The 25,580-nt window shown below is 37.8% G+C and overlaps 1 protein-coding gene across 2 annotated transcripts in view; it reads left to right on the top strand.

Moving 5' to 3' along the window:
* The window catches only part of FRY (FRY microtubule binding protein), a 268,121-nt gene that overhangs the window by 67,094 nt on the left and 175,447 nt on the right, over positions 1–25,580 (top strand). For both annotated transcript variants that reach the window (XM_063650744.1, XM_054446794.2), the window contains exons 3-4: positions 4,068–4,121; positions 19,506–19,645. In XM_063650744.1, the coding sequence (XP_063506814.1) occupies positions 4,068–4,121; positions 19,506–19,645 (194 nt within the window). The remainder of the gene's footprint in view (positions 1–4,067; positions 4,122–19,505; positions 19,646–25,580) is intronic.

The raw sequence follows: 25,580 nt of genomic DNA on the forward strand, positions 1-25,580 counted from the left end.
ATAATGATGATGTTTGAACAACATTTGAATGTACTTAATGCCACTGATTCTACACTTTAAAGTGTTAAATATTCTGCTATGTATATTTTACCACAATAAAAAGTATTTTTTAAAAAAATTTAAAACTTAAAACAAGACATATACACAGAATATAAAGGGATTTTCATATTTGAAGAAACTGGACACCACTGTCCTAGAACTTTTATTAATTTGGCAAATGCATAGCCAGCACCAAGCGAAATGCACTAGTGGTCTCACGCTACAAGTCTGAGGTTTCATCAAGAACCTTACAAATCAGCTACTCTGTCTCCATTGCAAAATATACAGGTTCAAAATGTGTATTCATCTAAAACACAGAGAATACTGTGTTCTTATGGGTAAACAAACATTTTCTGTTCATAGTACACTATTTAGATATAATGAATAAATACTATATGTATTCATCACTCAACAGTGTCTGAAGGTTCACAGTGTGTCACATGCTACATGTCGGGTGGAATGCTGCATGTCAGGCAAGCCGTGCTCTGTCCTGTGACTTTAAGTATTGAGAGAAACAGAGGTCGCTGCATTTCTGGGGCCTGCCACCTAGCAGGGATGGTGCTCAGTGCCTCACTCATGAATGCGTAATTGCACAAGATGATGACTATGATGTGACTTTACTCTATTGTAAGGTCAGTGAAAGGACAAATACATGAGGCTTTGCAGGCATGTACAGGGAGAGACACCAGGTGTTGGGGGATGGCTCAGAGAAGGGCTTCCTGAAGAAGTGATAGTTCAGCTGAGGTTTGAATAATGAACAAGTAGAGACAACACTCATAAGAGGAAATTAACCACATTTCCCCTCTCAGACTCGACTCTTCTCCCCAGTAGCGGGTATCATGTGTTCTTCAGTATTGCACCCCGGCATGTAGCATTTGATGCATTGTGAACCCTCAGTCACTGTTGAGTGATGAATAAACATATAGTATCTATTCATTATATCTAGATAGTATACTTTGAACAGAAAATGTTACCCATAAGAACACAGTATTCTCTGTATTTTACATGAATACACATTTTGAACCTGTATATTTTGCAATGGAGACAGAGTAGTTGATTTGTAAGGTTCTTGGTGAAAGCTCAGACTTGCAGGATAAGACCACCATGTGCATTTCTTCAAGAACAAAGACAGTATGGGGCAGGGGTGGGGCTTGTATATGCCTTAGGTATAGATCATCTTTGTGAGTGGAGGAGAGGATTGGAGAAATGATTAGACCCACAGTGAGAGGGTCTATGTGAGCACATACATATAAATGGAGTCTTGTTAGGGAACCTGCATTGGCCAAAGTAAAATTTAATATTTTTTGATATATAACTTTTGCATTGTTTCTAATCCTAAACCAAATTTTGGATCAGAATGAACTTCCATAGCAAAGACATATATATATATATACACACACACATACATACATACACACACATATACTAACACACACACACACACAAATAAGGATAAGTAACATAAAATGCTCTGCTGGAGGCTTAAAAAGCAATGCTGCGTGAGTTGAGTCATTTTGGAAAGGGTGAATTAGCAATATATATTATTCTATAATTAAAAATTCAAGTTGTCCAAGTTTTAAAAAGCTCTCTGAAAGAGCACAAAGAAATATGATTTTGAAAACGTATAATACAGTCAGCATAAAACCTCTATTTCCTTTATGTGAATGAACGTTTGCCATGTAATTAATTTACTTACAATAGATACTTCAAATCCTTCTACCAGATATGTAAAAATTTCTTTCTGAAATGGATTGAAAACAGAAAACTATTCATGATGAATATTTTCCTCAGAAATTTCGGTCTGGAAAACTGAGGTCTTGCTTTGAGTTACATTTTCTGGAGTTCTCAAAATGTCAATAATGTCTAAATTAAACTCTTTGAATTGAAAAAAATGCTCTGCTGGAAGATCAGTTAAGGCTTCCTAATGTAAACAAAGATGTAATAATTAAGGAGAATTGTTTCTGTAGTAGACTGTTGTTACTACTGATATTATTTTTGCAGAGAACTAGATGTGGTGCAAGACAAATCGCATGCCCCAAATTCACCAGTTACACCTAGTAAATGTATGATTGGTAGGTTCTCCCTCAGTACCAGTCTAATAAATAAACCTTACTTTGCTTCTAAATCTAGGGACTTGGAATAGTGAATTGCTTTCAACTTTTATTTTTATTTTATTTTATTTATTTTTATTTTTTTGAGATGGAGTCTTGCTCTGTCACTAGGCCATGGCGCAATTTTGGGTTCAAGTAATTCTCCTGCCTCAGCCTCCCAAGTAGCTGGGTTACAGGCATGCACCACCACGCCCAGCTAATTTTTGTATTTTTAGTAGAGACAGGATTTCACCGTGTTGGCCAGGATGGTCTCCATCTCTTGACCTCGTGATCTGCCCGCCTCAGCCTCCCAAAGTGCTGGGATTACAGATGTGAGCCAATGCGCCTGGCCTCAACTTTTTATTATCTGTCAAGTCCCAAGATAAATATTAAATTTTTCAAATAAATTTTACGGTTTTTATTTTGTTGTTGCCATTGAAGACATAGGACCACTTATAGCATCAGATTCTTTTTATAAAATTGGCAAATAAAAAAGTTTATTTATGGTGTTACAACATGATATTTTGATATATGTATAATGAGTAAATCAAGCTAATTAACATTTCTATCACGTTACATAAATTTTTTTGTGATGAGAACATTTAAAAATCTACTTTCTCAGCAGTTTTTAAGTATACAATGTGTCTTAGTCCATTCAGGCTGCTATAACAAATTACCATAAGGTAGATGGCTTATCAACAATACACATCTATTGCTCAGAGTTTTGGATACCCAGAAGTCCAAGATCAAAGCATGGGGATATTTGGTGTCTGGTGAGGGCCCCTTTCCTTTATAGATGGTGCCTTCCCGCTGCATCTTCACATGGCAGAAGGGGAGAACAAGCTCCCTAGGGCCTCTTACTGATCCCACTCAGGAGGGTTCTGCCCTCACGATTTAATCTCCTCCCAAAGGCCCCACCTCTTAACACCATCACCTTGAAGGTTTCAGCGTATGAATTTTTGGGGGATACATTGAGGCCATAGCACAATACATTATTAACTGCAGTCACCATGCTATACAGTAGCTCTCCAGAACTTATTCTTCCTGTCTAAATGAAACTCTGTACTCTTTGATCAACATCTTCCATTTCCTCTCATCCCTCTCTCACCAGCCCCTGGTAACTACCATTCTAGTCTGCTTCCGTGAATTTGACTTTTTTTGATTTCAGGTTTATGTGAGATTGTACAGTATTTGTCTTTCTGTGCCTGGCTTATACACTCAGCATAATAATACTCCAGGTTCATCCATGTTGTCAAAAATAACAGGATTTCCTCCTTTTTTAAGGCTAAATCATCTTCCATTTTATATATATAGCACATTTTCTTTATCCATTCATCCACTGATGGATACTTAGACTGACTCTATATTTTGGTTATTGTGAATAATGCTGCAGTTAACATGAGCATGCAGATATCTTTCAAGATACTGATTCCATTTTCTTTGGATACATACCCAGAAGCTGAATTGCTGGATCATATGGTAGTTCTATTTTTAATTTTTTGAAAATCTTCCATACTTTTTTCCACAGTGCCTCTACCAATTTACATTCCCACTAACAATATACAAGAGTTCTCTTTTCTCTGCATGTTTGCCAACATTTATTATCTTTTGTCTTTTTGATAAAAGTCCTTATGATAGGTATGAGGTGATATCTCATTGTAGTTTTAATTTGAGTTTCCCTAAGTATCAGATTCTTAATGTTTTAGTCAAAGAGACATGTATTAAGATGAATAGCAAGAGTCGTGGCAGTAATGATCAAACATAACTACTATGGTTACAATACCTAAGGGAGAATTCCTCACTTATTTAAACATTGGCCCCTTCTCATTCCATAATGAGAGAAATGAGTGAGAAAAAAATGGAACAATAATGGCATTTCTTTTATACTATTTAAGAGACTCTAATAATTATTCTTGCATATATTCTTTTTCTTTCTAGGAGAAGCCATTGACAAAATCTCTGCAACGTGGAGAGGACCCCCAGTTTGATCAGGTATGAGATATATATGTTATATACTAGTTTTCCTTTATTTCAGCATTCACGCAAGGCAAGGCCTGCATGCTCACTATTGTTGTATGGATGAACATCCTCAAAGAGGATATGGGTATGTGGTCTTAAGAACTGTACCCTGCAGTTTTCATGGTTGTGGTTTATAGCTGTTCAGTAAATGTCTATTGGTTAGAATCAAAAAGAACTGGAAAGTATTGGGATAATATGAGTAGGTCTTCAATTGATTATTTCCTAAATCTTTACATATTAGAATTAAAGAAACCAAGAAAAGAGAGTTTAAAGGAAATTCCATTCCTTTAAAAACTTGAGATTCTTCTAAATAAATGATACTATGTGATGATCAGATCTCTGCACTACAGCTTATTCTTGTTTTCATGCAACATTTTTTTGAAGGCCTACTATTTGCTTGACGCTGCTAGGTACCAGTGATACAAAATCTAATATAAGTTTTAGGCCGTCAAGAATTCAGAGTCTTGTGAGAAAGATACTACCTCAAAAATAAGTATAAAACAGTATAGAATCTAGATTCTAATAGAGAAAATAATACATGAACAAAATGATTTAAGACAGAATAAATACAAGGTAAGTCCTTTGAAAATAGGTTAGGACTAGTAAAGAACATTCAACTCTAAACAGTAGGTAATAAACATATGAAATCAGGATCTGATAGATTCTGGTTCAGTAACTTCAGGAAGGGCCTAGGCACGTTTAAAAATGATGGATAACAGGACATCCGAGGAGGCTGGAGGTATGTTTGTGAAGTTTCCTAAACTTTTGCAGTTAATGACAAAAAGGACATTATGTTCTTCAAAAACCTCAGTTGGTGCCAACGTCAGAAACAAAATACTGCTAGATATTCCCTAGCTTGTGCTAGTACAGTGTTTTTATGGTCTAATGAAAAACACACAGGGTGTACATTTTCTGTAGGGCTTTGAAATTGCCTTTAATATGAAATCCAGAGGAAGTCTCCCTGGCTGTACAAATTTAGACTTGTGTGATCCAGAAACATCATGATTGTACAGACAAAATCCTTTGTTGTCTATTTTATGAGCTGTTCTGTGAAGGAAACCTCACAGGTTTATGCTCACCGCCAGCCCTGCAAGGGTGGCGTGGCTCTGGGCTTTCTCTGTTGCCAGCCAAGCTAGCCATTTTCCAGAATGCTGGTGAAATGGAAGATGGGCCTCATCTCTTTGTGCCATGACACTGTCTTCTCTAGTCACATTGTCCATTGTTGTTGTCGTCACCTGGCAGGTGCTGAGGTGGTCAGAGACCCTTGGTGAATCCGGTATATGATTTTTGGGGTTACCATTTTGGAAATGTGGCAAGTTCTGGCTTTTTAAGAATAAATATCATTCTCAGCAAACTATCACAAGGACAAAAAACCAAACACCGCGTGTTCTCACTCATAGGTGGGAATTGAACAGTGAGAACACATGGACACAGGACGGGGAACATCACACACCAGGGCCTGTTGTGGGGTGAGGGGATGGGGGAGGGATAGCATTAGGAGATATACCTAATGTTAAATGGCGAGTTAATGGGTGCAGCACACCAACATGGCACATGTGTATATATGTAACTAACCTGCACATTGTGCAGATGTACCCTAAAACTTAAAGTATAATAAGAAAAAAAAAGAATAAATAGTGCTGGGCGCAGTGGCTCACATCTGTAATTGTAGCACTTTGAGAGGCCGATGCAGGTGGATCTCCTAAGCCCAAGAGTTCGAGACCAGACTGGGAAACATGGCAAAACCTTGCCGCTATCAAAAATACAAAAAAATTAGCCAGGCATAGTGGCACATGCCTGTGGTCCCAGCTATTCAGGATGCTGAGGTGGGAGGATCACTTGAGGAGGTGGAGGTTGCAGTTGAGCCGAGTTCACGCCACTGCACTAAAACCTGGGTAACAGTGAGACCCCATCTCGAAAAAAAAATGTAAATACTTATCATCTGTCTTTTATTATCTTTCCACTCTATTTTATATTCTTTGTCTCTTTATCCTATTAAATTATCACTGTCCTTTCTTCAAAAAGATTTTTCTCCAGCTTAATGTACCTCTCTTTATCCTCTGAGAAAATGGTTCTAAATTTTAACTTTGCAGATAATAGTAATCCCAAATAACTAGGCTTAAACACAATTTCTCATTTGTTACTCAGCTTTCTATTTCTGAATCTCAGTATTGTGGAAAAGACATGACCTTTGGAATTAGACAAACCTGGGTTTAAATCCCCTTTGTCACTTAATTAGCTATATTACTTTTAACTTTGCATCTCCAAGTGTTGTCCATGGATCTGTGTCATCAGCATCACCTGGGAGCTTGCTAGAAATGCCGACTGTCAGCCTGGCCCCAGAACTGCTGCATCCGCCACCTAACAAAACTCCCAGGTGACTCACATGCACATTAACGCTTGAGAAGCCCTGCCCTGTAACATATCTCTATGTATTAAAGACACTTTAAGTGCGAACCAATAGTAAGATGGTCACTAAGAACTTTCAAATAGGACACATAGGATTGTCCTCTGATCATTACATCATAAACTCACAAATGAACTATGAGAGAGGACAAGCCACAAAATCTAGTCCCGTTTTAAAGTGATAGCAAGACTTTCAGGCCTGATATGGTTTGGCTGTGTCCCCACCCAAATCTCTCCTTGAATTGTAGCTCCCATAATTCCCACATGTCATGGGAGGCACCCAGTGAGAGGTAATCAAATCATGGGGGGCCAGTCTTCCCCATGCTGTTCTCATGATAGTGAATAAATCTCATGAGATTTGATGGTTTTATAAAGAAGAGTTCCCCTGCATATGCTCTCTCTTGCCTGCTGCCATTGTAAGACATGACTTTGCTCCTCATTCACCCTCTGCCATGATTGTGCGGCCTCCCAGCCATGCAGAATCGTGAGCCAATTAAACTTCTTTCCTTTATAAATTACCCAGTTTCTGGTATGTCTTTATTAGCAGCATGAGAACAGACTAATATAAGGCCATAGAGAAACTTGACTAAAGTTGGTCCACCTGTAGATTCAATGGGGAAAAAGTTGGCAAAGCATAATAGCTTTTGAAAGTGCTTACTGTGGTTCAAATGTGTACCCTCCAAAATTCAACTTCTGTTAATGTGATAGTATCAAGAGGTGGGGCCTTTAAGTGGTAATTTTCCCATGAGGGCCCCTCCCTTGTGGATGGGATTAGGTGCTCTTATAAAAGGTCTTGGCAGAGGGAGCTCCTCTCTTTTGGTCCTTTCTCCATGTCAGGACACAGTGTTCAAGGAGCCATCTTGGAAGTAGAGACCGAACCTTCACCAGACAGTGAACCTGCTGGTGACTTGATCTTGGACTTCCCAGCCTCCAGAACTGTGATGAATACATTTTTGTTCTTTATCAATTACCAATCTCAGCAGCACTAAAACAGTGCTTATCTGCTTTTTCAACCAACAAACTGTAAGAATTTCAGTTCCATTGGTAAGGCCATGAATATAGCAAGGTCTCTTAGTCCTTTGGCATTAAACATTCAAATTATATAATTTTATTCCAAACAGTAGGATTTTAATCTGGGTTCCCACAGAGGTCTGTCTATGGGAAAAGAATATGCTGGAGATGCCACCTTGAGTGGTTCAGACTCCATTGCTATAATTGTAGGAGTAGTTGTAATAGTAGAGATAGCATTTATTTAGTACTTATATGATAGGTACTATGCTAAGTGCATCCTTTGAACAATGTACAGTTGGTTCCTGTTTAAAAGATATTTGTATCAAGTTCTTTCTTCTAAATATCACTGGCATGAACAACAGGGTATATAGAGCTGGGTATCTACTGTTTCACTGCCTAATCCTGAATGGCCCCTTTTACTCCTCTACCTAACCAGCCCATGATTCATTTTCTTCTTGCTAGAAATAGAAGCAAAAAAAATTCATGTAATACCTTATAGTTTACCCAGCCCCTTCTCATATTATCTCACCTGACATCACTCAGTCCTTCCAGCAACTCCAAGAAGGTATTATCTCTATATTAAATATAATATATTAATATTAAATATAATATTAAATTATATCAACGTTAAATATATTAATATTAATATGTTAAGTTAAATTATATTAACATTAAATATACTATTGTATTAATATTAATATACTATTATGTTAATATTAAATATATCTATAGGATATATAACATTATATTTACTATGATATTATATTTAATATAGAGATGATAATAATGATGAGTCTCAGAAGTTTCCCAATATTATATGACTAAAACCTGAAGGAGTCAAGACTGTAATTTATTGTTTCTGACAATACAGCCTGTGCTTTTTACTCCATAATCTTTGTTTCTAAAAACTAGGTTGATGAGAGTTCAGAGGGACGTTTTCAGCAGGAAAAGGATCTAAAATCTTTTATCAGTTATGATTAGCTTTGGCTACAAATGGCAAATAAAGTAAAATCTTCTTGAGCAAGATTATTTTTTCTTTCTTATGTGTGGCTTACATTCTCAAGGTCCAGTATGGCTGCTAGAGCTTGGCCATTGCATCTGTATTCCAGGCAGCCAGAAGGAGAAATGGAAAAAGAATTATAGAAAAACAAAAAACAAAACTTTCCAACATAGCATATACCATTTCTACTTATATCCAATTAGCCAGATGTCAATCACATGGCCACATCTAGCTATAAGAAAGGTGGAGAAATTTTACTTTGGGCAACTATGTGTCCGTCTAAAAATGGGGTATTTTATACCTAAGGAAGAAGAAAAGAAAAAGAAGAAAAGCTGTTATTGGGTAACAGCTAGATGTATCCACTAGGTATTTAGCCAAAATGCCCAAAGTAGAACTATTTACAGTTCTGTACCTCTTTCTTTCCCACTGTGGGTTTCTCCTCAAATTTGCCAGTTTTCCAGTTTGAACTTAAATATATGTATATATTTAGAAGCTAAAACTTCATGTTTTCTTTTATATTTTATATTTTTATACTCATAATTTTATTGGTTTAGTATTTCTAAATTTAACCTAATTACACTCCAACTCTGTAAGAATAAACCTGGAAGGGCCTGGCGTAATGGCTCATGCCTGTAATCCCAGCACTTTGGGAGACTGAGGCGGGTGGATCACCTGAGCTCAAGAGTTGGAGACCAGCCTGGCCAACATGGCAAAACCCCATCTCTACTAAAAATACAAAAATTAGCCAGACGTGATGGCACGTGCCTGTAATCCCAGCTACTTGGGAGGCTGAGGCAGGAGAATCGCTTGAACCTGGGAGGCAGAGGTTGCAGTGAGCTGAGATTGCACCACTGCACTCCAGCCCGGGCAACAGAGTAGGACTCTGTCTCAAAAAAAAAAAAAAGAAGAAACCTGGAAAAAAGATTTTATAAATGACAAGATGTCTAAACAGGATTTTTAAAGCTCAGTGTTAGTAGGAGAAATATACTAGTGAATGCTTTACACATTGGAGAATTAGGAATTTGTGCCCTCATTTCCAGAATTTCACTTTTCACAAACTTCAGGAATATGAGTTTTTTTCCATTGTTATACAGCACCTACCTCCCGGCAACCATGTGCCAAGCATTATGCCAACTCATGGAAACAAACAGGAAGGAAGCATAGTGCCTGCCCTAGAGGCCCCACCACTGGAGTCTTGTTGGAGAGATAAATAAAACTACAATCAGATAAATGATAACCGCAGACTAGTAAGTGAGCTAAAGCTGGTGTGAGCCTCAGGAGAGCAAACTTTGCCCTGCCCTGAGGAGCCAGGGAGGCCTTCATGGAGCAGGCAGCAGAGGTTCAGAGCAGTATGGGCTATCACTTCCGGTCCATGCTAGTGATAAAGTCATACCAGTAACAAGAATCAATAAAGGCAGAAGAGAATTCCCACAGCATTTGAAGATGCTTTGATTTGAAGATCACTATTTATTTTAAATTGCTGTAGTAACTTGTCAGGGCTTAGCAAGTAAAAGGAACTAAAAATCGTTCTGGTAATAAAGTAATTGAGCAAACACTGTGCATGTGTATATGTATATACATACACACAAAGTTTTATATGAGACAAAGAGATGTAAGAATATGGTCCCCAGGAATGTGTTTCACATTCCGGGAGCTCCAGATCTGGAAGAGGGTCAGGCAGTGCACAACCAGCCTTGACAGAGGCCTGCATGTGTAAGAGGTGCCGCATGAATGGTGTGGACAGTAAACGTGGTGAGACTTCAGGGACAGAAGACACATGCCTCAGGACCGGGTGCCTAGCTAGAAAATGCCTTCTAGATGAGAACAAGGTTTATCAGGTGCCTAAAGCAGTAGAATCGATAGGATTTGCTGAGTGTTGATGGTGAGGAAGATAGGAAATTTCAGAAGAAAGGAACATTTTATGCAAAGGTCCTGAACAGAAAAATGACACTATCAGTTATCTTTGAGGCACCTAGAAATTGATCAATTTAGTTGATGCAGAAGGCATGTATGGTTAAAGGATAATCTTCAAAAACAGGCAAAAATATGACTCACATAGAGGTATAAAATGAACCTGTATTAAACATTTTATTTAACTCGTTATTAGTGCAGGATGTTACAACCAGTTAAATTCCAAAAAACAGACATATTTATAAATCATCATTGAAATGAATGCAATCAGAGGCAAAACTGGCTTCCTTCATGTGGGGGAGGGAAGTCCACTGAACCTTCACTGGACAGTTTTTCATGTCTATAGACAAGAATTATTTTGCATTGCTATCAGGTATCTACCATTTATACAGTTTTAAAATAGCTCAAAGGCATTGACAGGTGTAGAGCCCCCATAGACTCAGAATCAGATAACCCCTTGAGAGGTATGCTCTAGTTTCCCATTATAAACAAACATTTCCTACAGTCTGGGAGAAGTTAAAAAAGAGATCAGGCAGCATAGGTAGGAAGGGATCAGATTGTGGAAGATCTTAATGCCAGTGGGATGGGGCTGTATGCATACCAGTATCAAGGTGTCAACTTGATGTTAGCCTTAAGGAGACAATGGGCATGAAGGCTGTAATGAAGAGACCTAAGGCATTTGGGGAGCATGGCGTTGATAAAGATTGTAAGTTAAAGGGGCCTAAACTAAAATGGAGGCAGTGAGACTATAAGAAAGGATGATTATCAGCAAAATTATATAAGAAGAATAAACACTGGTTGAGAGAAGGAGAAACAAAGGATAACTGTAGTTTTAAGCATGATTTGGAGTGATTTCCATTCAGTTAAACAAACAATGAGTGCCTGACACATACTAGGATCTGTGCAAGGTGCTGAAGTTACAAAAATGAATAAGACAGAGCCCTGTCTTCCAGGAATTCTCAATCCCAGAAGGAAGACAGTTATTTACACAAATAAAGTGGCAATGTAAAGGCTATAATAGAGGTTGTATCAAGTGCTCTAGGAACTCAGATAAAGGAGCAGTTAATGATGCTAGGAAGGTACACAAGTGTGTGTTACAAGAAGCAACCAAGGAGCAGTGACATTTAAAATAAGCCTTTTATCCAGATGAACAAATCGCGCCAGGGTATGCCAGGCAGCAGGGGTCTCACAGACAAAGGAGAAGTTGAAGGTGAAAAGAGCAGAGTGCTGGGGATGAGGGTGGAAAGGTGGACTGAGCCCATTGCAGTGGGTAGTAGGAGCCATGCTGAGGGGTCTAGATTATTTTCTACGGGCTATGAGCTCTTCAAGCAGAGGAAACTATGCTTGGGGGCAGAAGACAAGAGAAGGCTGTAAATCCGTTATGCATACTGAGTTTTCAGGGAAGGTGGAATATCTCAAGAAAAATAACGGGTTCAGTTTATTATGTGGTCACTCAACAAACACTGATAGAGACTAGAGCACATGAGTAAAGAATGTCATAAAGAGTTTAGTATCAGGAGGTGGGATCTACAAAAGAATGGCCAGAAAAAGGGTAGTTTGAAAAGTGGGAGAAGCCTAGGAGATAGTGCTCTCTATGGCAGGGATGGCCCATCACAGCAGCTGATGCAGGGACATCACAGAAGATGCAGACCAGGAAGAACTGGAGGTTAGCAGCTAGGAGCTCACTGGAAGTGGCTTTGAGGAAGGCTTGTGCTGCAATGGCTATTCATGGACGTGTAGAGTGCATTTTCATAGTCGATGGACTAATGTTAAATACTTTGAAGCTTGCTTTCACAAGCTAAGTTATAGTGGCTGATTATGATTGGTAGCACCTAAATAACAAAGCAGCTTGCTAGAACATAATCATGGTACCAGTGATGAGTTCCTTATCTGGCATCTGTGGAGAGCATCTATGAATGAAAGGCATGTGAGCTCACCATTTTACCTTCAAGTGGTTTTCTTCATTGTACAGACATCTTTTTACAATAAAAGTCCACAGCATTTTATTTCAGATTCTACAAAGAAACAATAGCCAACAACAAAGAACTACTCATCCAACCATGATGAGCGTGGACCCGGGTGGGTGATGATCAAATTAGCCCATTTTTAAAAGTGAAAAAGCAACACTCCAAAATAACTCTTACCTGAGGGAGTTTGTGACCCTTACCTGTTGGAGATTGTATTAATGACAGCCACTAGATACAGTTACTCTCAGAAATGAAAATTCTGGCTGATGAATGAAGTCAGAAACGAATATTCTTTCACATACCTTCCAGCTACATGCAAATGCTTGCTTGTTGATTTGCTCTGCCCTTGGCTTTTAGACCTTTGTTTATGTAGTATTTAATGATGATATAAACATACAATGTGTTAAATAATACCAAAAATTCTATGCTGTACAATGTTTTTCTGTTTGAAGTATTATTTCAACTTTTAAAACAGTCTCATACAGTAAGTGGAAATTATTTTCTCTTTGCATAATAAAGTCTGATTACTCTGCAAAGGAGCATGTGTCAGAGCAATCAGAATTCAGATCTTTATTGTCACAGATGAATTGTCCTACTATGCTTTGGCATTTCATGAGGAACAGCATAGAAGATAAGAGAAAGTACAGGAAGCTAATTAAGACAGGGCAACATCATAGAATTCTGGGGAAGAAATCCTTTCCAGGAGAACCTGGTGAATACTGTCATTTGCTCAGGAGACTTCAAGGGAAATTATTGCAAAAAAGGCCGTTGGCTGGCCATTGAATTGTCCCTGCTGATTTTTCAAATAAAGGTGCCAATAATGTGGCAAGAACAGAAATCAGATTGCAGGGATCAAGAAGAGAGTTGGGGGCAGATGCAGTGGTTCACTCCTATAATCCCAGCACTTTGGGAGGCTGAGGCAGGTGGCTCATTTGAGGTCAGAAGTTTGAGACCAGCCTGACCAACATGGTGAAACCCCATCTCTACTAAAAATACCAAAAAAAAAAAAAAATTAGCTGGACGTGGTGGTGTGTGCCTGTAGTCCCACCTACTCAGGAGGCTGAGGCAGGAGAATCATTTGAACCTGGGAGGCGGAGGTTGCAGTGAGCCGAGACTGTGCCACTGCACTCCAGCCTGGGCAACAGACTGAGACTCCATCTCAAAAAAAGAAGAAGGAGAAGGAGAAAGAGAAGGAGAAGAGAGTTGGCAGTGAAGCAGGAAGAGGAAGCATCAGCATCGCATGGGTGATTGAGAATCTGTCAGGAAGAAGGACAGATAATTGAGAATTAGATGAGAAAGGGGAGAGCAGGATCATATGAGGGCTACATGTGTTTTACAGAACGCTCTTATACCAAATGAAGTACAGGAGCTTCACACTGTGCCTTCTTGCAGAGGGTTGTGTCCATTTGTCACAACCCACTTATATTTGGACTCAACACTTTTCTCAGAGTGGTTGAAGATCCTGAGTTAATAATTGGTTTTATTCAATTGATTGATTCTGATTCCAGAATAGTCATGAGTTACTATCCTCAGTGTCCTTTCTCATTGGCTTTGAAGTGAAGTGAGCTGTTGCCTGCAGCAAACTCAGGGAGCCAGATGTTTGCTACCTTTCTCTCAAGGGTCTAATGCAGGACAGACGTTGCTCAGTGACCTCTAATGCAAGCATTTGCAAGGTGCCAGGCAAAAAGCTTTGTATTTACATCTGCTGGAGTCAGAAAAGAAGGGAACACAAACTAAGTTGCAAGGGTTCTAATGAAGACCCTGGGAGTTAGTGCTTGGACACGGGATAGGTGGGGCTTTTCTGGTTCCCACAAAATACTTAGAAAGTGACATTTCTTCAGCTCTGGTGAATAAAATCCTGACAGCAAATTCTGTTACTTATTCTGTTATTAACTTAGCCTGTGATCTCATCACAGTCATTTTTTATCTTTTTTTTTTAATGCTCCTCTTTCTATATTTGGAAATGAAAGAAGGAAACACATTTTGGAAGGTTTATTATGTGCCCCACATTTTATATCATCTCATTTGTCCTCTTAAAATCCCAGTGAGGTAAGTATTTAGTCCCATTTTACAGCTGAGAACACAAAGCATCAGAGAAATGGTGGCATGCCAAGTTTATACAGCTATAAGAGGCAGAGTTGTAACTTGAACCCAAGACCATTTGATCATCCCATACACTAGAGAAACTATGAAAACATGGCACGTGAGTGGTCAGTCTCACATGTTGGGTTCTGAGAACATTAAGTTGTAACTATTTGCAATTGAATGTGACTTATATTCTTAACTAGTGTCATATCCATGAATTGCAGATCATTTGCCCAAACATTCTAAGTAACTTCAGTTAAGGTTTTCTTCCAGATGTTATGTCTTATGTACTTTTGTGTACTTGTGTACTTATGTACTGTTTACTTTATTTCTTAATGTTAAAATACTATCTGTAAACAGGAAACACATGGTTAAACATATTCACACCTCTATAACTGAGCTAAAATCACTTTCTACCATCTTGGTAGTAGTAATTTTCCAGAAAAGGAAGCAGATGAAGAATGTAAGCAATTAAGAGTGAAAACAATTTAACTGGCATTGGATTAAATTAGTGTTAGTCAGCATTGCTTAAATTATTCTCTAGTGGAACACTGTGTTCTGTGAAATGAACTATGATGTTAAAATCAAATAATCTTTTCCTAACTTGAATGAAAAAAATATATTTAATGTATAGATATTTAGGATATTGTTTTTCTATGAAACTATTCTTAAATCTTTGTCATTACTCATCAAATACTATAATCTAGCAATAGTATGATATGTGATCAAGTATAAATAAATTGCGTTTGAAATTAAGATATCAGCATTTTATGGTATTACACAGTGAGTATCGTGGCCCTCAGAGTTGCTTGACTACTTGAATTTGTTTGAGGAATTAGTCCATCAGTGCAGTTACTTTAAAATTATTCATTAAATGTTCCATTTATGAGAAGCCAGTCTTATTACTGTAAAATATGAAATGACCCCACTGAGTAATTATTCAAACACTTATATGTAAAGTTTCCTTCTTTGCATTTAACAAGTATAATAAAATGCTTATGAAAAATCAATGTTTTAGCTGCAGCATAACAGTCTCTTTTGGCCTGTTTATACATAAACTGCCAAAGTAAACATTAAAACATTTACAAAGTACATTTAGTTTTCTTCTCTATCCCCCCAAAAAAGAAAACACAAGTATGAAATAGTTCTGTGATTCTGTGCACTTGATCTCTTCATGCTGCCCAGTACCTAGCTCACTAGCTCATCTATGATGGAAGAATGTGATCATTTAAATGCAACAAGAACATCTTTGTAAATGGGCCTGCCCTCTTTCATCAGGAGCACAGAGCTAGAATTCATCTTACCATTGGCTCTGCTTCCCGTACATGAAGGAGTTGAGTAACCAAGAAGCCAGCTAGACCTTCCTCCCTTCCTGAGCTTTGAGGGCCAGGTCTTTGCAAATTCCACCCTTCCTTCCTGAAAGCCTGGGCTCAGAAGGGCAGTAACAGAAAGATGGAAAAACACACACATCCACCCCATGCTGACCTTTCATCCCTTCTAAGATGATTTCAGTGTTTTGCCATGGAAAGTATGCGCAGTAGATCTAATACCAAGAATGGATTCAGGGTGACTTTTTAATGGGGAGAAAAATATTTTAAGAAATTATTATAGATGAGGTCTGATGAACACTGTGGAAGTTCTCTATGGAGAATGGGGGTTCCACATACGTGAAGTAGCGGAACATTGCATGCATTGCCCAGAGATGTTTAGGAGTCAAACGTAAGTTTCAATCTCTTTTATGGGTCTGTAGTGAATATTGGAACTTATAAATATCCCACACAAGTATTTTTTGAATAAACTTTTTATTTTGAAATAGTTTTGGATTTGCAGAAAAGTTGCAAAGATAATTCAGGCAGTTGCCAGTTTCCCCTACTGCTATAGCATCTTACACTGCCATGGTACTTTTGTCACAACTAAGAAACCAGCATAGGTACATTATTGTTTTACGTGTTGGGCTTTTTTAGTGGTTTACTATAAAGGACATTGCAAAGGATATAGATGAAGAGACGTGTAGGGCAAGCTATTGGGGAAGGGATGCAGTTTCCATGCACATTATTGTTAACTAATCTCTGTACTGTGCCTTATTTGTATTTCCTTTCTTTTTCTCTGATATCTTTTTTCTGTTTTCTGATATCTTTTTTCTCTGATATCTTTTCTGTTCCAAGATACCATTCAGCATACCACATGAACATTTAGTCATCATGTCTCCTTAGATTTGGCAGATTTACACAAGTATTTTTAAATTATTGAAATATAACTGTAATGCTTTGAAATTTCATTACCTATGTAATAATTAAGATAGTCATCCTGTAGTCAGAAACTCTGAATTCTGATCCCTTTTTCTTCTATGGCAGGAATGTCCTTCATTTCTCAATTCAAAACATTTTAGATGATGGTGACTTAGGAAAGTAAATATCCTTTCTCATGTTGGGATAACTTTAGAAAGAATTAGTGAATTACTACCTTGCCACATCATGATTAGCTTTCTTCTGAAAAGTTACTGCTGTTACATTCATGACCGCAGCAGGAAAAATATGTCTTGGCTGTGGATTTCACTAGAGTCGGGGGAAGGGTGACTCTTTAAATAATTAGATTGCTCTTCAGTTTTAAAAAGTTTATGCTGACTAGGTTAACAGGGCAGGCTGAATGCAATAGCCTATTTATTTTTACCTTATATTAACTCATAACTAAAGATAATGTACAATTTTGTATGTGTACATATAACCATCATTATAGGAGAGAGAGCATGAAGTAGGCTATGAAGAGGTAGAATGTGAGAAAGAAAGCAATAAATATTTTGTTCAATCTTAAGGTTTCTTTTAAAGGTGACAGTGGAAAATCCTATTGACACAAAGCACTTTAGCTCCCTTTGCTCTCATTTCCTGCTTTATAAAAGGAAGTGAAGCCTGGCCTGCTTAACTGCAGAAATATTGTGAGTTAACTAAGGATTTCCATTTCTTCTGCCATCTCTGCCTCTCAGGCCGAGGTCACAGAATGCCTGGAATCACTGCCGTCACCCCATGCAATTCAAGCATGTGTGTGAATTTGCCTCCACATCACCCCACTGTTTGGGGGATTCAGCCTCCCCATACACAATTCGTATGGGCTTATGTCCCTATTCAAAAATCTTTAGAGTCTTCTCATTTTCTAGAGAAGAAAAATTTTCAGCATTATGTTCCTTCACTCTGGCAAAATAAAGTCCTCATACCAGTCAGATATTTCTTCTTTCATTTCACTCAAAACCTTCATCACATCAATTGTGATAATCATCAACAGTTACTTTGTACCTTCATTACTAAAGGCTTTTTCTACCTTGAGTCTTTGCTTTTTTTTTTCTTGAGTCTCATCTCAAATTTCTACCCTTTCTAAAACAGTCCCAGGTAAACTCTCACCTTTATTTCTCTTAAATTCCCAGCCTCCCTCTCCCTCTAGTGATCTGGCCTAAGAACCCCTGGTTTTCACATGCACTCTATATGTTAGTATGTTTCCTTCTGGTCCTGTTTTCTGCATATGTATACTTACATAGTATCTCTACCAAATTGGAATCATACCAGTTAAATGGTTCTTCATTTTTTTCATTTACTGTATCATGAACATTTTCATGTCATATTTTATATTTATATTAAAATATGATATTAATGGTTTCATAAATAGTCCACACCAAATTCCGCATCTTATTAAGCATTTACATGTAGTTGGACATTTATGTTGTTTCCATCCTTTTGCTATAATAAATAATGCTGTCCTGCATCTTCTTGCTTATCTTTAATTATGGATTTGAGACAAATTCTAAGAGTGGCCTTCTTGAGAATGATTTTTATTAGGTTCTTGATATGTATTTCCAGATTACCTTCCAGAGATGTTATGCCTGTTTTTTTTCTATCAGCAGTATATGAACATATCCAGTTTATCACTGCTCATCAACTCTGCGTGTTATAATTTGCTTATACAGTTTGTTAATTAGCTAGTTAAAACCTATTTCATTGTAGTTTTACATATTCTGGAGACAAGGCCTTAGTCAGATGTGTGTTTCGCAAATATTTTCTCCCACTCTGTGGTTTGTCCCTTATCACGTTCTTAACTGTATTCTTCTAAAAGCAGAAGTTTTTGGTTTTGATGAGTTTCATTATATCAAGTTTTATCATGGACTTTGCTTATGGGGCCGTACCTAAGAAATCCTTGCCTAATCCAAAGTCACAAAGGTTTTATCCTATGTTTTCTTGGAGTTTTATATTTTTAGGTTTTATACTTAAATTTATGAGGCATTTTGTGGAAACTTTTGCATAGGGTAATGAGATATGGATTGAAGTTTTTTTTTTATAGTAATCAGTTAAAAAATCAGGATTCTTTCCAGATAAGGAAATTAGAATAACAGTTCTACCAAAGGCACATTTGTTCTTTAAAGAAAAAGGGAGAAGTTTGCCTTTAATGTAATAGGGGGTAAATTATTGCTGCCCATTTATATTTTGAGTCTAATTTGGGGCATACTTCAAATTAATGAATGAATAATTATTGTCCAAAACCATACGTTATTATTACCAGTTAGGTTATTTGGTGATGGGGGTAGATTTGTTTATATCATGTAAATTATTAATGTAATTGTATTCATATATTTATACAACAAACATTTTTAGGACGGAAGAAGCATTCATCTACTTTAGGCAGATGAACATGGGAACATAATATCTTTGCAGTTCCATGAATAACCTGTATGCAATTAACATCTGATTTCTAGAATGAAAGGGAGTCAAAGTAATTAACTTTCTTGAACTACAAAATTATTCTTATATGGGGAACATTTGTCACCATTAAGAGACAGGCTCTTGGGAATGTACTAATAAAGATTATGAAAGAAAGGACTGTGATACGGAAGAAAATATTTTAGTGAGTAGTGCTTGGGGTTACTTGTGAGATAAAGAGTTTCTCAGTAATTGGCAGTGCTACCAGTGTTCTAATCACCTGCATTTTCCTCCATAGGTCATCAGCTCAATGAGCTCCCTTTCTGAGTACTGCCTGCCTTCCATTCTACGTACATTATTTGACTGGTATAAAAGGCAAAATGGCATTGAGGATGAATCACATGAATACAGACCAAGAACAAGCAATAAATCAAAAAGGTACATTTCTTTTGTGTAAGGATCATGATTTTATTTTGTTTTGTTTTCAAGAAACGTAAATCAAAATTAGAGTTACAAGGCAATTGGGTCTTCCTGACTCTTCACAAGGATGCCTAGCAGGTGCTGCGGGGGCCCTGTGTCCGTAGCAGGTAATCCATTTGGAGCACCGAGTCACTGCCAGCCGTCACAGGTTGAAAATTCATACACAGCCTTATTTCAACTTTGGTGGAGACAGGTGTGAAGGGCTGCAGGTCACTTTCTTGCCAGCTTCTTTCCTCTGCCCTCTCCCACTGAGTCTACACCCAAAGCAGAATGCTGACTGCAGGCCCTGCGTGACATGCCAAGATATTTTAGTCCTCGTTCCAGTAACCTTGAGTGCTCAGTGTACTGTAGTGGGAAGGACGCTGGACTGGACGTTAGTGGTAGTCCTGGCGCTGTCACTATTTAGCCATGTGACGTTGGGCAGCTCCCCGCTTCTCTGTACCTCAGCCTCCTTGTGAGCAAAACAAGGAAGTTAGGTGACACCATCTCCAACTCCTCCTTCCAGCTGAGTATTTTGTTTATTTATTCTCTGTTCCCTTCTTCTTGTGGGTTTGAAAAATGGAACTTGCTGCTCCAGGAGCATATCAGCATCTGTAAAACTTAAGATTCTCATTAATGTGTGTCCTCCCCAAATTTTAGGTAAGCACATATAATTTCATATGTTTAGTCAACCTATAACAAGGCAGTGAATATAAGAAAGATTAATACACTTACTTTTTAAAAAAAAAAAAAGATTATTTTTAAAAGTAGTTAGATTTCTCCACATGAATGGATTACTCCAATTAAAAAAATACTTTTAAAGTCTGTAAACTAAAATTAGTCAATCAGAAAATCAGACATTAACTACTTTTTGTGAATGATTTATTTCTCTCATTTTTCTTGAAAGTCCTAATACTGTTTCAAAAGACTTCTTTTGAAATTGAAGAATTGTAATATTACCATGTTACACTTCAACCAAATTTGTAATCTGCTTTTATAATGTGCTTGAATTTATGCAAGATTTAATCATATAATTTTGTTTGGGAGAGAGATTAATAACTTTTTCATATTGAATTTTTTTTTAGTGAAGAAGGAAATTTTTAGAATTTTTAGATATAACTCAGATGCCATAAAATTCACCCTTTTAAAGTATATAATTCAATGTTTTTAGTATATTTACAGGGTTGTACAACCATTACCACTCTAATTTCAGAACATTTTTATCACCCCCAAATCCTGAACCCATTAGCAGCCTCTCCTCATGAATATTTTTTTAATTTATCAGGTTTTAAAAATAGAATTTAAATTGTTTATCTGAAAAATGGTTCAGACCATGTGATGAAGAAATTAAAGGGATCATTTTATTATTTTTTCCATATAACACGTTGTCTTATGAACAGATATTAAACCTTCCCAGGGGCAGGGAGTGGGACAGTTTTTAGTGAGTTGAATTGAGTTTTTAGTTTTGTTCCTCTGTTTTGTCAGAATTTAGTTGCTGAAATTAGATTTTTCATGAATTGATTTCTTTATGGATTAACAATTATAGTTTTTAAAATTGTGTTACTGATTATTTTCAGGAGATCAGAGTAAGTACTGAGATCAGATAAAGAATCGGGACAGTAAAATTTGACTTAGTAGCATTTTAGTTAATGCTTGAATTTTTAAAATGAGAGAAAATGTGCTTAGAAAACAGCCAAATGAATGACGCTCTCTAGGGTATGATGTAGCTAAATGTGAGTTTCTGCTACTAGGAAAAAAAGGTTGGGGGGACTTTAAGGAGGAGCATAAACTACTGAAAATAGTCAGATGTCAGGGATGCACACTGGGTTGTGATTTCTGAGATTAGTACAGTATCAGCATTTGGACTGCCAAATAAATTTGTCAAATGCCTCTGGCTCCTGGCAGTTAGACTGCAAACCAGCAATAAAGTCGAATTCAATATTAGAAATGTATATGTCTTATTTTGATTTGAAAACATAGTTTGGCTTATTAAATACAATAGAATCAAAGGTCTACATTTTTTTTTCTGCCAAGAACTGCTACTTTCTCACAGGTTCCTCTGGCCACTTGTAAAGACCCTTAGCATCCAGCACAAAAATACTCTCTCTACTGCTGCTGGCCATCTTTGGGAGTTCTCCTTCCTTTTGGTCTTTCCAACTTCCTGTCTCCTTATTCTATAATATAATGGATATAAAGTCTGATTTCTGAGTGCCATCCTTTTTAATGCAGCTGCATAGGTTTTCCTTTCCCGCAGCTCGCAGTGCCGCTTTCTAGTTCCAGTGGGTCTTGAAGGACTTTAGATAGATGGTTTTGTTCACAGCTCTTTATCCTGGCAAGGCTGTTCATAAATGATCCCGAAAGAACGAGTTCCTACTCTGTTGATACATTTACTCCTTGAAAGATAAACTTGCAAGTTCCTTTTTAACCCGTTCTATCATCCACCAGCCTTAATTTGACTTGCTGAAAGTTACAGAGCACTCCAGAAGGTCTTCTTTATATCTTAAATATCACATTCTTTTCTTCTTATTCCCTTTTGACTAAAGAGAAAAACATTCCAGATTTAAAATAGTCTTGATTTATTTTGAAAACATCTTCCTGGCAAGTCTAAATCCTGTCATCCCTCCTCATTGGTTTTATTTAATATATACTATTGAGCATTTATGTGTTTGGGAAATTATGCTAAATACTTTACATGTTTTATCTTCTCAAACTATTATGTAAGTACTATTATTCACATTTTGTGGATGGAGAAATTGCCGATAAATAGAAGAGGCATAATTTTATGCCAGACTGTTCCACACCAGAGTCAGTGCTCTAGGCCACTTCTTGTGCCAAGAAGCCCAGCAGTAATTTTATCTGTCTTTGTTCAATTCCAAGTGAGCCCTCAATCAGTGTGTTAGTCAAGCAGAAAATGGGATAGAGGGACTGCCTTGCTGTTCTTCTGACAGTGCTAATTCTGCTTCTAACTTTTTTAAACATTTATTTTTCTATATGTTATTGGGGTACAGGTGGTATTTGATTACATGAGTAGGTTCTTTAGTGGTTATTTGTGAGATTTTGGTGCACCCATCACCCAAGCAGTATACACTGTACCATATTTGTAGTCTTTTATCCCTCGCCCCACTCCCACTCTTCCCCCCACGTCCCCGAAATCCATTGTATCATTCTTTTTTGTTTGTTTGTTTGAGATGGAGTCTCACTCTCTCACCCAGGCTGGAGTGCAATGGCATGATCTCAGCTCATTGCAACCTCCACCTCCCAGGTTCAAGTGATTCTCCTGCCTCAGCCTCCCAAGTAGCTGGGACTGCAGGCATGTGACACTGTGCCCAGCTAATTTTTGTATTTTTAATAGAGACGGGGTTTCACTATGTTGGCCAAGCTGGTCTTGAACTCATGACCTCATGATCCACCCACCTTGGCCTCCCAAAGTGCTGGGATTACAGGCGTGAGCCACCATGCCCAGCCCCCATTGTATCATTCTGATGCCTTTGCATACTCATAGCTTAGCTCCCACATATCAATAGAATGTTTGGTTTTCCATTCCTGAGTTACTTAACTTAGAATAATAGTCTCCAATCTCATCCAGGTCACTCCAAATGCTGTTAGTTCATTCCTTTTTATGGCTGCATAGTATTCGATCATTTATATATACCACAGTTTCTTTATCCACTCATTGATTGATGGGCATTTAGGTTGGTTTACGATTTTGCTATCATGATTTGTGCCACTATAAACATGCATGTGCAAGTATCTTTTTCGAATAATGACTTCTTTTCCTCTGGGTAGATACCCAGTACTGGGATTGCTGGATCAAATGGTAGTTCTACTTTTAGTTCTTTATGGAATCTCCACACTGTTTTCCATAGCAGCTATACTAGTTTATATTCCCACCAGCACTGCAGAAGTGTTCCCTGTTCACTGCATCCACACCAACATCTACTGTTTTTTTGTTTTGTTTTGTTTTGTTTTTATGGCCGTTCTTGCAGGAGTAAGTTGGTATCACGTTGTGGTTTTGATTTGCATTTCCCTGATCATTAGTCATGTTGAGCATTTTTTCATATGTTTGTTGGCCATTTGTATGTCTTCTTCTGAGAATTGTCTACTCATGACCTTAGCCCACTTTTTGGTGGGGTGGTTTTTTTCTTACCGATTTGTTGGCATTCATTTTAGATTCTAGATATTAGTCCTTTGTCAGATTTATAGATTGTGAAGATTTTCTCCCACTCTGTGGGTTGTCTGTTTACTCTGCTGACTGTTCCTTTTGCCGTGCAAAAGCTCTTTAGTTTAATTAGGTCCCAGCTATTTATCTTTGTTTTTATTGCATTTGCTTTTGGGTTTTGGGTCATGAAATTCTTGCCTAAGTCAATGTCTAGAAGGGTTTCTCCAGTGTTATCTTCTAGAATTTTTATAGTTTCAGGTCTTAGGTTTAAGTCCTTAATCCATCCTGTGTTGATTTTTGTATAAGGTGAGAGATGAAGATCTAGTTTCATTCTCCTACATGTGGCTAGCCAATTATCCCAGCACTATTTGTTGAAAAGGGTGCCCTCTCCCTACTTTATGTTTTTGTATGTTTTGTCAAAGATCAGTTAGCTGTAAACACCACATAAACAGAATTAAAAACAAAAATCACATGATCATCTCAATAGATGCAGAAAAAGCATTAGATAGGCCGGGTGCAGTGGCTCACGCCTGTAATCCCAGCACTTTGGGAGGCTGAGGCGGGCGGATCACGAGGTCAGAAGATTGAGACCATCCTGGCTAACACAGTGAAACCCTGTCTCTACTAAAAATACAAAAAATTTGCCAGGCGTGGTGGCGGGCGCCTATAGTCCCAGCTACTCGGGAGGCTGAGGCGGGAGAATGGCGTGAACCCGGGAGGCGGAGCTTGCAGTGAGCCAAGATGGCGCCACTGGACTCCAGCCTGGGTGACAGAGTGAGACTCCGCCTCAGAAAAAAAAAAAGCATTAGACAAAATCCAGCATCCCTTTATGATTAAAACTCTCAGCAAAATCGGCATGCAAGGGACATACCTTAATGTAATAAAAGCCATCTACGACAAACCCACAGCCAACATAATACTGAACGGGGAAAAGTTGGAAGCATTCCCTCTGAGAACTGGAACAAGATAAGGATACCCACTCTCAGCACTCTTCTTTAACATAGTACTAGAAGGCCTAGCTAAAGCAATCAGACAAGAGAAAGAAATATAGGGCATCCATATAAGTAAAGAGGAAGTCAAACTGTCACTGTTTGCTGACAATATGATCATTTCCCTTGAAAACCCTAAGGACTCCTCCAGAAAGCTCCTAGAACTGATAAAAGAATTCAGCAAAGTTTCCAGATACAAGATTAATGTACACAAATCAGTAGCTCTTCTATACACTAACAACGACTAAGTGGAGAATCAAATCAAGAACTCAACCCCTTTTACAATAGCTGCAAAAAATAAAATAAAATACTTAGGAATATACCTAACCAAGGAGTCAAAAGACCTCTACAAGGAAAACTACAAAACACTGCGGAAAGAAATCATAGACAACACAAACAAATGGAAACATATCCCATGCTCAAGGACAGGTAGAATCAATATTGTGAAAATTACCATACTGCCAAAAGCAATCTACTAATTCAATGCAATCCCCATCAAAATACCACCATCATTCTTCACAGAATTAGAAAAAACAATTCTAAAATTCATATGGAACCAAAAAAGAGCCCCCATAGCCAAAGCAAGACTAAGCAAAAAGAACAAATCTGGAGGCATCACACTACCTGATTTCAAATTATACTATAAGGCCATAGTCACCAAAACAGCGTGCTTCTAACTTTTAAATGAGCACAAATGACTGCTTTGCTTCTCCTACCTCTTCTTCCTTCTGCCTTTTACTCTTCTTTCTCACCACCCCTTCACTTC

This window comes from Pongo pygmaeus, chromosome 14, assembly GCF_028885625.2.
Source record: "Pongo pygmaeus isolate AG05252 chromosome 14, NHGRI_mPonPyg2-v2.0_pri, whole genome shotgun sequence".
NCBI lineage: Eukaryota > Metazoa > Chordata > Mammalia > Primates > Hominidae > Pongo > Pongo pygmaeus.